The sequence below is a fragment of the Benincasa hispida genome, chromosome 7 (genome assembly GCF_027475165.1).
Source record: "Benincasa hispida cultivar pf3 chromosome 7, pf3_genome.v1.1, whole genome shotgun sequence".
In the NCBI taxonomy this organism is placed as follows: domain Eukaryota; kingdom Viridiplantae; phylum Streptophyta; class Magnoliopsida; order Cucurbitales; family Cucurbitaceae; genus Benincasa; species Benincasa hispida.
In genome coordinates this window covers 53637896-53649983 of record NC_143484.1, presented here as the reverse complement: position 1 = coordinate 53649983, position 12088 = coordinate 53637896, and the positions used below count along the sequence as shown (strand labels likewise).

The 12088-nt window shown below is 34.4% G+C and overlaps 1 protein-coding gene across 1 annotated transcript; it reads right to left on the bottom strand.

Moving 5' to 3' along the window:
* Positions 1–5246: 5246 nt before the first annotated feature.
* Positions 5247–10795, bottom strand: LOC120081413 (DHHC-type zinc finger family protein). Its single transcript, XM_039036255.2, has 9 exons — positions 9614–10795; positions 9407–9520; positions 8198–8599; positions 7971–8039; positions 7800–7871; positions 7256–7384; positions 6968–7048; positions 6629–6817; positions 5247–6522 (listed from the first exon to the last, which is right to left on the bottom strand). The coding sequence occupies exons 1-9, from the start codon at positions 9653–9655 to the stop codon at positions 5740–5742; spliced, it is 1881 nt and encodes a 626-aa protein (XP_038892183.1). The 5' UTR covers positions 9656–10795; the 3' UTR covers positions 5247–5739.
* Between the last annotated feature and the right edge of the window lie 1293 nt (positions 10796–12088).

Below are 12088 nucleotides of genomic sequence, written 5' to 3'. Positions count from 1 at the left end.
TTATGTAAGAATCGAATTGCAGGATGCAAGGCGTTCACAACGCTTCCGCTGTGAGATTCGATCCCTTTAATTGGTATCAAAGTCAATTTCTTGCACCCTCGTTCTTTGTAGTTTTTGAAACAAAATCAGTTTAGAGGTGGGTTCAATATTCAACATTTAGAATGCTTGAATGTCGACGTAGAGTACTTTTAATTTGATTAAATTGTGAGGACCCATTGTATTTTTTGGGCAATTGAATTCTTGCTTCGAGTCTGTAAGTCCGTGTCGATCGAAAGAGCAACATTGTTGAAGAGATCGGGAAGTTTGGGGTAAGTTCAGAGCCAAAAATGATGTGAACAACAACATTCTGTTGCTTACGTCGCGACGAACGCAAAGCAGTCGTAGCATTGCAATGCTGCCCTCAATGCTTTGAGTTTCGAGGGAGTGTTGGCGGCACGCGCGAAGATAGTTTGGTTGTAGCTGTTTTGACCTAATTCCCTTTGTATTATTTAATTAATATTGATTAATTAAATTAATATAATAGTTATATTAATTTAATCAATTAATATCATTAGGGTGCCAAAATTGCTCCAATTTTTGCTGTTTAAATTAATTTAGTTATGCATTGGATGGATGTTTAAATTAATCTTTGAGTTTATATTACATAATGTATGTCATATAGATTTAAAAATACCCACCTTAAAATAAACATGTACATGCATCATAAATAAATATAAAGGGTTATATTTTATAGATGCATGATTAAATTATGCTCATGCATCATGATATAAGTGTTATGTTAGTGATGTATGATTAACCTAAGCATGTCCATGTATGATACTATATATTAAAACTGTTATAATAAATAGTGCATGTATGTGAATGCTTATTTTTCATGTATGATTTATATAAGTGTTATACTAATCAAATGAAAATGGAATTTGCATAAGCATGACATTACTTAGATAAATATAATTGTTGTATTTAATCGATGTCTTTAGATGTAAATTTATAGGTTTTAATAAATCATTAAAATATAAGTGTTATAGTTTTAATGAGATAGTTTAAAATCTATAATCAAGAGTTGCATGCAAACATAGGTCCAAATTAATTTTAAATAGCTTAAAACTAATCAAGCTAGACTTATGTTTTTTTTTCTAATGGGATTAGAAATAACGGTTAATCTTTTTAATTTGTTTTAATAGGATTGAAATGAATTTAATTAAAAGATTAAAATTATAAAATAATTGCCCATAAGGGGCCTTTGTTTAAGGAAGGCTCTGTCTAGGGGGATATTTAAGCTGATGGAAATGGAATACCTCCACCTCGAAACCGACCTAAAAGGTGAATTGGACAAATATTTTATAAGCATGTAATAAATAATTGATTTTATTAAAAGGGATTAATAAATGAAATCAAGTATTGTTAAATTATTCCATATAAATGTTATAATCAGCAAATTTAAAGAGACTTAAATAAATTCATTAGTTGGGTTTTAACTAAGTATAATAAAATCCTAAAAATATTAGAACACTTTAGTGAGAGGATATTGGTATATGTGATATATCAAATTTTAGCTCCCACGTCTTTAAGAGTTCACATTGTGAGATTCATGCTCGGCTTTGTGTCGCCCTAGGCACGGCCTCCTTTCGAAAAGTGTTTGCATGAGTCAATAACAAGATGAATAGGGAAAGTGTTTGTAGTAAGTGGGAGAGGGGCGTGTCAACGTATCCTACAGTCTCCTCTATTAGGTTGCATCGTGAGATTTTTATGATCTATCTACATGTCGTCCTAGAGCAACCATCCCTTCGGAGGACCTGATCATAGGGGTTGAAGATTAACCTAATGAGGCACATCTTTGTCTGTCTCAGATAGACAATGATAGGTAAACACTAATATCTATTTCTATAGTTCCTATATTGTTTGCACTCTATATTTCTATATTTGTTTAGTTGAGTGAATCTATTATTGATAACTTTGAATTGAGATAGATAGAAATAGAGCATCATCTTCGTCTATTTGAGATGGACAGTGATAAAGTTCTATCACTGTCTATCTGATAGAATACTATCTCATATAGACAGTGATAGATCTATCAATGTCTATCTGAGATAGACAGAGATAGTATTCTAACTCTGTCTATCTTAGATAGACAGTGATAGGCTTTATTGGTAAATACTAATATCTACTCTATATTTCTATATTTGTTTAATTGAGTGGATCTATTATTGATAACTTTGAATTGAGGACAAAATGGTTGCAATTAGGTCCTTATTAAATAACCAGAATCGTATTCAGGTTAGATTTCCACGTCGCATAGTTTTTACTGGTCAATTTCTCATTTTTAAGCAAAGATATGATTGTGGAAAACATGTTAAAACATACAACAATCATTGAACGTATTAGTTATATTTTTCATAACCCATTACTTAATAATCCAATCAATTTAACAAAAACATATGTAATCATAGAACCCTAATTAAAATATTGATTTTTGTTTTTACAACAATACTTCAGAGGTTTAGAGCAACAACCACTGAAGGGTGATCAACTACTCCTCCCCCAATCACTAATACCAGAATAACTCTTATTCCTATAGTATTTAGCTACCGTTGTTTCAGTCAAGGATTCATTAATTAACTTAATTCATTCTATTAATGTGACCCTCCCATTTTCGGATCTCAGAGATACGCTTCAACAGGCTACCGAAGGAAAAGCAACTGTTGAAGATTAACCTAATGAAGCACTATCTTTGTCTGTCTCAGATAGACAATGATAGATAAACACTAATATCTGTTTCTATAGTTCCTATATTGTTTGCACTCTATATTTCTATATTTTTTTAGTTGAGTGAATCTATTAATGATAACTTTGAATTGAGATAGATAGAGATAGAGCACTATCTTCGTCTATTTGAGATAAATAGTGATAATTATCACTGTCTATCTCATGGATTTCTATCAATGTCTATATGAGATAGACAGAGATAGTCTTCTAACTTTGTCTATCTTAGACAGTGATAGACTTCAATGGTAAATATTAATATTTGCTATATATTTCTATATTTGTTTAATTGAGTGGATCTATTATTGATAACTTTGAATTGAGGAAAAAATGGTTGCAATTAGGTTCTTATTAAATAAAAAGACCTAATTGTAACCATTTTGAAACTACAAGAGGGTAATTGATCAAATTGAAAGTTCAGGAGTGTGATCGTAACCAATTCCATAGTTCATGGGTGGTTTTGCAATTTTCCTTTCATTTTTGTCTTTTGTCCTATGAAGTTACTTCATAAGACAAACTTACAACATTATGAAAAAAATAAATATGTCTCGTGAAAATGAATAGATTGTCCCATAATGTAACTTCACGAGACAAACTTACAATATTATGAAAAAAATAATTACGTCTCGTGAAGATAAATAGATTGTCCTATGAAATTACTTAACGAGACAAACTTACAACAATATGAAAAGATAAATATGTCTCGTGAAGATAAATAGATTGTCCCGTGAAGTTACTTCACGAGACAAACTTATAACTTTACAAGATTAACGACAAAATATCTTATTTGTCTTGTAATGTTGTAAGTTTGTCTTGTGAAATTACTTCACGAGACAAAAAAATTACTTACGTACTCAACTTAATGAGAGAAACGACTACTTTTCAACATAAAAAAAAAAATAAAAGACTGCTTTTTAACATAATTGCCTCTTTTGTATAAAAAAAATTGTTACTAAATTTTGATGCTTTTATGTAAAAAAAAATGGTTTCTAAATACTTATATATATATATATATAAATTTGTTACTAAATTTGGATACTTTGCATTAATACGATTCTTTTTAAGAAGAACTAAAACATTATAAAATTTTCAAATTGAGTTTAGCTTATAGTAATTCACATGAACCTTTCTTTGAAGTCAAAGCCTCGAACCTTATTCCCACCATTATTGTATTAAAGAAAAGAACATTACAAGTTTAAGCCATATGGATTAGATGATTATCAATAAATTATTGCCAGGTTTTAAACTATAAGGTACAATAAGACTATATTCCTTGGAAAAAAAACTTTATTTATTTGAGTAGGGAAAGAGACCACAAATATATGTGGCACATGTTTATAAAGTGAATACACGTATAATATTTTTTAAAGAAAAAAGATTATTAGGTAACAACTTAAGATTCACTTGAGAAGACGACGATTAAAAAAAAATCTAATACTATCTTAGTACTAACTTCTTTCATTCACTATTTGACATGTCATTAAATGATTTATTAATTTAATATTTATTTATTTCGTAGGCCCTACATGATTCTTAAGTGTCACTATTGTAGTAAACAATGAATGGAGATAGTATGAAAAATTTCTCATATTAATGTAGTACTAGAATTTTTCTCGGCGATGATGAGGTAACCCCAGTTATTTTCTAAAATCTTTACCAATTTATTTCCATTAGTTTATTTTTCAAATTTCCATATTTATTTGATATTAAAATGGAATAAACAGGAAAGGTGAGGCTCTACAAAATGGAGTGGAACATTTGTGTTTGTTCTCACTTCTCAACGCATCCGAATTGCAAAAGTGGTGCATCAAATTTAGATCTCGAAGAAATGAAGTTGAAAGCATCAAGCAAGTATAGATTCTGTTCTAATTAGGGTCCAATAATGTTTAATAAACTACACCACCAATGCTTCATCGATAACTTATGAAATGATATCAAAATCCTGGTCTAAATCTAGTTGTGGAGTAAATCTTCAATGTCGAATAAAGATGTAGCGGAACCTCTACTTATCTTTCAAATAGTATGATATTGTACACTTCAAACATAAACTCTCGTGATTTTGCTTTTGGATAGGTTATCGCACTTATATACTTTGGTTGCATTTCTCGAAAGAGGCTTCTTTCAAATAATCATCCATCTATTTACCTCTCATCTAGGTTAACTACTCTTCTCTATATCATTCTATTAACCTAAGAAAGTTCAACCACAAATCTCTACCATGACTACATTTTTCAAAGCTCACTACTTTTGTATTCAACACTCAAGAATTCTATCGATATTACTAAGTTAGGATCATGGATATTATACAACTTGTTAAGGACAACCACCCTCTAAATATCTCTACAATGATATTGATATTATCCAATTTAAATATTAGTCTTACTTCTTAACGTCGAAAAGACTAAAATAACATTGAAATTTGAAATTTAGAAAATTTTATAATATAAACACAATTGGCACAAATGACAAATGTAAAGGTAGGATGACAAAATGGAATTTCGCCATTCCATGGAGAGATTGCTTTCTCTAAAAATGGGACAGTTGGAGATTGCAAAGTTCATCAAATAGGTCATGTATGGGTACAGAATTGACAACATGGCTAGAAAAAAAAAACTGTAGTGTTGACGTTGAAGCGCATCACTAAAGATGAATGATAACAAGAATTCATCTGTTGAAACTAACACAGGTTCAACAAAAGCAATCCAAGGAATTCACTTCATATCAAACTAAGGTAAATCCGGGTGTTGCAAGTAATAAACTAATAAATTCGATTGTCAAGTTTGGCATCAGCTAACTCGCAAGTTTCCTATTTTCCCACATCTTCTGTGATGCCTTTGATTCACTGATTGCAAAGCCAAGACTACATTTCACTTTACGGATAGGCTGTTTGATTGGTGCTTGAATTCCTTGGATGGAGAATGAAAGAATTGCCGACTTTGCACCATGACGATACTGAGATAAACCTGTTCAGTAAACTCATAATCGGGTATGTTTGCTGTTAATCTGGTTAGAAGATGATGCTTGCAGTTGGGCAAGCCTCTCATCCTGATCTGAACCATATAAGACATTGTTCCAGCTCATCGGTCGTTGAACAATCCTCGAAGGAACTCGATCACTGTCCTCCCCGCCTGAAGCTTCATATCCATCACTAGTCGACCTTGACAATGGAAGTCCCTTTTGAGCAGCTGCATTAGCTGCAGATAAGCCTGTGAGTCTCTTGGACTCTTCAGCTCCAGAGGAGGATATTCGGAACGGATGGATGTCGGGCGAGTCCAAACTGCTCTCTGGTGAAGAGGCGACCATGGTGGAGCTCGACATTGCTCTGCTTGTTTGGAAAGCACTGCGTGCTTCAAGTTGAAGAGGACCAAGGCTGGTTGATGTGCCAGAGAAACTCTTTTCGACAGCTTTTGCTGGAATATTTGTCAGGTGTTGCATAGGTAGATCAACTGGAAGACGCACCCGCTTATTCCCTCGCTTCCTATTATTTTCAGGGCGTGACACCATTCGGTGACCACTACTGCCAAAACCACTATCTGTTTCTTGTTCAAAAGAAGTTGCTGATCTAACCACAGGCTGCAGAATTTTGGACTTCTTCCTTGCTTCTGCAGCAGCCTTTGAAACCTCTTCAGCATTTAGTCTTGCCAGAGTCCATGGGCTGATCCTCACAGCAGCAGGGTTCTTTTTCTTTGTTGCTTCTTCACTAATCGTCCTCTTTCCTAGAGAGCTAACAGATCCCGTCTCGGGGGGAATCACATCAAACTGAAAGGAAAAAGTAAGAAAGGGTAACCAACTGCAAATGCGATTGCTGTGCAATATTTTATAACAAGCTCCAATAAGCTACAGAAGATAGACTTGGTTACATTACCTGATCCTCGAGAAACAAGCGTGGGGGAGTGCACCATGCACCTCGGTGGAGAGTAGAGAACGAGCTCGCACTGCTTAGTCCAGTTAATGAGCTGACAACAGACATTTGAGGACTTTGCTGGCCACCAACTCCCTGTTGCTCTTGCTCCTGCTCCCTTAGAGCTATGATATAATCATATGTTGTGATTCCCTGTTTCAAATGTAGTGACGTAGGCAATTAATCAATCATACTGTCAAGTAATCGACCCCGCCCCCCCAAATTATATATCCACCTATATATCCCTCCAGGAATGTATCAATAATAAAAGCAGAGAAAGGAACATGTAGTTGCTATACTTGCCTTCTTTATGAGAAGGATATGAAAAAAGAAGAGTTGAGCAAGTGGCAATGTTGCTATCATAGCCAAGATTGTACAAACCGCCTGAAAATGAAAAGTTATAATGATCAGTTTACAATGGATGCCGATGTTATTCATGCTAGTTGCAGGAAAAAAACAATACAATTTGCACAACATTTCAACTTCATTGAGCAAACCAATCATGCTAAAAAGGAATCAATCTAGATTGTTGCTCAGAATCCAGAAAGGCAAGGCAAACACAGAAGCCAGGCAATGGTCAGAATCACTTACCACTACAATAATGAAAGGTGCCAAAGAAAAACTGCTACCCAACTTTGACGAGATCTCCACAGAAAACCGTTTCTTCTCGACAAAACAGCAAATCAGCACAAGGATTCCGCTCGACCATTGTACAATAAGCTGCAATCTCAAGCCCAAGGTGCACAAACCATGTATAAACCTGTCAATAACTAATTAAAATGAAACTGACATGAAAATAAAGCCTTACTCTGGTGGGATGGTCTTGAGGTGCTGTCATGTTGCAAGGAAGGATTAGAGTCATATCACAGAATTAAAGGGTAGTAGGTGGGTTTTGAAATTCAGAAAACTTCTCGGTTGATTTGAAAAGATGTTAGAAACCTAAGAGCAGCTATAGTAGAAAGAAATCGATGTATCTATGGTTGGGCATAGCTCTTCCAAAGCTCAGCATATTAAGAATTTTCTCTGCTATCCAATTGTTACACTTTGCAAAGTAGGCTAAGGACCAAGGTCAAAAGGACGTGACGAAGCTAGGCTTTGGAAATAATATAAGAACAGAGAGGAGGCTCAAACTTACCAAGAGGAGAGAGGCAACCATGAGGGTGAAAAATTGTCGATAGTTCTTTCGGCCAATACAGTTGTTAAGCCACTGCAGAACCAGAAAGTACACAAATGGTGAGAAAAGAAAACTATTCGTGAAGCTGGACTGAGGAAGGGAATGAGGTGAAAATTTAAACATTTTGTATACCCTGCAGTGGTGATCAAAACGATCGACACATTTATCACAAACTCTACAGTGCTTGCTGTACTTGAAAACCTGAACCAGAATATTGTTTAGATTAGTTAAAGACCACCTCAATAAACAAACAGTAAAAATTCTTATAGGCAGGAAAAATGCAATAGATTGTGAATACAATTACATAAACTGCAGTAAAACAGGTTTTCTGAAACTATGAGCTTTCGAAGTTCAATCACCTCAACTTCACACAAACTGCAGTAAAACATGCCATCTTCACTCATGTGTTGCTCAGAAGATTCCTCTTTTGAACTCAAACAACTGCACACATATGCACAAGGGAAGCATGCCAACGAAAGGCAGGATAATTTCTTTGATGGTGCACTATCCTTTTCTGTCTTCAGAAGGTCCTTAGAATTTGCTTCTGCACCAGTCGTATCTTTATCGACAGATTTTTCTTCCATGGAGGCAGCATTGGGATTGCGTGCGAATGTCACTGATTCCCCACCAAATTTAGAACTTTTTTTATGAGAACACTTCCCTTCATCCGGGATATTGACATACTTTTTAGATTTAAACACTCCCGAGTCTGCAGGGTCAGCTGCCGCACACCAGATATATAGGCCAAACACAGATGTAATCTAGAACAAAAGAGATGTTGTGAGCTTTCATGATAGAAGAAAATGAAAGACCAAGTTCCACAAAAAGATAACAAGGATAAAGAGCAGGCAGAATGAAGTGACTTGCACATTTCATTTTCCAGATCTTGGAATATATTATCAGCACAAGCCCTGTATTTCGCCTCTGAATGCTTAAGACATCAAATATCATACACATCATGGAAAGAATTTGAGTTCCAAAACTCATTCTATCCACCACAGATATAATCCCCAGACCCAAATTTCATACCCATCAGAAGAACTTGTGTCTTTTGCATTCATCAACCTCATCTTTGACATATAAATTGGAATTTTATGAGACTAGTCAGGTTCCTTTTCCTTCCAACACTAATAAACAGAGTTTGGAACCTGTCCCTAAAATTTGAGAAGCAACCCATTATTCCAGGGTACAAGACCACGAGAAATGTTGATATACACAACTGCCCAGAAGCTATAAAGTTCATGCCTATTTTGGGTTGAAATATTGGACCTCCGTATCAGGCAACATTAGCTTCATAGTTCAGGAAGAGGTTGAATGAAGGGAACAAGTTTCCTCGGAAATGTCCAATATGGATTTAAAGAACGGCCGAAACTAGATCATATTGGACTGAAAAGGGGAGATCCAGTAAAAGAAGAGATCGCCCATAAGTGGGGAAACATTAAAATCAAGGAACCAAAAGATTAAATCAGAGACAAACAAACGCAGAAGGTATAGATCTCAGCCGTTCGAACCATAATACATGAGAGGAAGAAGAACATTACAAAAAGGACAATGGAGAGAGAGCTTACAAGAGGAGTATAAATGCCAATCATAACATACTGAAAAATCTTCTTCCCAACAAAAGGAGCAAAGAAGACATAGAAAGCAAACCCCAGAGCTAGAAATACAGCAACCGCAACAACCTTTAAGAAGAAGAGAATCACACAAAGAATGTTAAATTCGTTGCAAACAAATGTATGATGAACAAAAAGAGAAAAGGGGGAAAAATTACAAACCTGGAGAGGATGGTAAGGAAGTTGCCATCCATGCTTCCTCATTGGGCACACCCAGAAGAATACAAAGAATAATCAAAATGAAGGAACTGAAGAAAGCAAGAAAAGAACAAGGAAACGCGATGGGGTTTCCTCCTTAAGCCTAAAATTCAGATAATTAACTCCCCCTTTTCTCCATTTCCCACAGAAACTACAAAGATTTGCCACTGAAGTTTAGTCATATTTGGGATTCGAATCGAAAAAGAAAGGAAAGATAAGGGTATTGCTGAAAAGAGAATGTGGGCATTAGAAGAATAGACAGCAAGGATGATTTGTCTGGCTTGCCTGGTTAATTTGGCCTGGCTTTGCAGCCATGGAAGCCAAAGGAGAAAGAAGAGAAAAAGGGTCTGGCTTGGCTTGGCTCTGGGTTTTCTTCGTTTGCTTGCAAAAGCTTCTGTAAGTAAAGGAATCTGTGAACCCGTGAAGGAGAGAAGAGAAGTGAAAACTAAAAAGGGAATAGAAGCAGGCCTGGGTTTTGCTTTCCAAGCCTATAATTACATCGCAACCTCCCTTTTACTTTAATTTTTCTTGTTTCTAGCGACACCCTTTTTCCCTGGGCAAATCATGTGTACAGAAGAGAAGCCACTGCAATTTGCAAATTGCAATGCAACGGATTGATGTTCATAGCTCTCGTTTTCTAAATCGCTCAAATAACAAAACCCATTTCCCTTTCTGGCTTCTTCTTCTTCTTCTCGACCAACAAAAACAAACAAAGTAGACTAAAGAAATTGGACCCCCTTAAGGCCTAAAAGCCCAAACACCTCTTAGCTGCCGTTACTTTCACTATTTTGAAGCCAATTGAATTGAACCAAAACATTAAATCACTCCACTACTCCATTAAATGTTCTTCTGCTTTTTCATTTCGAATCTGTCCTTTTGTATTGAATTGGTAGTTGGTACCTACAAAACGATTCGACACCATCTTTTGTATTGACAATTTCATTCTGTTCCTTCATTTTTCTTTTTTTGAAATTATATGCAACAACAAGAAAGTACAAGTAGAACACAGTGAATACTAGATTGATTTGACAAAACTTCAAGCCTTTTAAATTAAAATTTTGCCTTTGGGTCTTGATTTTACACTTCCCACATCATTTTTTAGTAAAATCTTATCTGGGTGATGAAATTCCAAAAAATGAAGTTGATAAATATAGTTTAACGAACAAAACTTGAACTTGAATAAATTACAAAGCTAGAGAATGACATTACAATAAAGGAAACGTGAGATGTGGGTCAATGGCTCACTGGATTGTGGTGTAGTTTAGTGCAGTGAGTTTATTGACTAATTTTAGCCCTTTTTTTCTTTTGGAAGAAAAAATAAAATAAAAAAGCAAAGTTTTGTAAATGAATTTTGGCATTTTGTTGTCAGACATTGGGCTCCATGTTAATCAAAAAGGAAAAAAAGTTTATGGAATTAGTCTAAATAATAAATGTTAAGGCAAAAAAAAAAAAAAAAAAACTATTTAAGAACGTATTCATAAAATATTTCTATTATTTTTCAAGGTTGCAATGTTGGATAATATTGAAGATTGTGTAATTTAAACTAATAAAAAGGTGAGTATTTAGTAACCTATCGAAATTTAAAGTGTAAAACCAAAATCAAATAAAAATAAAAACTCAAATCGATAAGATGGTAAGATTTGTATCTCTATTATTTTCAATGCTTCAATATTATCTTTGATGTTTTGATAAATATTGCAAAATTAGGATGTAGAATAATATCTAAGTCGGGTGACGCCACTCAACTTTTAAATATGCTAGAAAAAAAATTAAAATAAATGAAAAAGTTTATGAACATTTTAACTAATTAAACATATAGAATTACCATCTACTATTGAATCTCTCGAAATTCCAATCCAACGGAGATGATCAAGAGGTACACAAGTCATCATAGAGCCTCACTGTAGATAACCATTACTCTGAACATAAAATTGAAAAGATAATTAAATATTTAAAAGAAATGCAAAACAGCAGCGTTTTTCTAACCAGGTAGCCCAAATGCATTAAATTCTGTTTGGAGGACTCACTGTCGCTCCTCGGTAGGGTTTTTAATATATATGCACTTTACCAGCACGCATTCCTAGTCGAGTAGATTTCCAGAATCGCGTTGACCCGAGGAATTCTCTCAACCGTCAATTTCGATTCATCGATCTTCTTTATCTTCATTCGTCATCTCATCGAATCATCCTGGATCGTCTTCGACGAGTTCCAAATTTGAGTTGTCATACTTGACCATATTAACTTTTTTTCCCTTCTTTCCTTTAAATATAGGGAAGTTGTTGATATTTAAAATTCAACATTTCTAACTAATGGTAATGGTAAATTTGTAAGTAAAAGGAATCAATCTCCTTATATTTCAATAGTTAATAAAATATATTTTTTTATATCAATGCACACCTCAATTAATTTTACGGGATAATCTATTTGATCGTACAATAT

Excerpts from the sequence above, each read along its gene's own strand:
- LOC120081413 (XM_039036255.2), bottom strand. The coding sequence starts at position 9,655 with ATGAGGAAGCATGGATGGCAACTTCCTTACCATCCTCTCCAG. Across the intron at positions 8,040-8,197 it reads GCAGTTTGTGTGAAGTTGAG|GTTTTCAAGTACAGCAAGCA; the intron begins GTGATTGAACTT and ends ATTCTGGTTCAG. Across the intron at positions 7,385-7,799 it reads TGGTTGCCTCTCTCCTCTTG|CTTATTGTACAATGGTCGAG; the intron begins GTAAGTTTGAGC and ends TTGAGATTGCAG.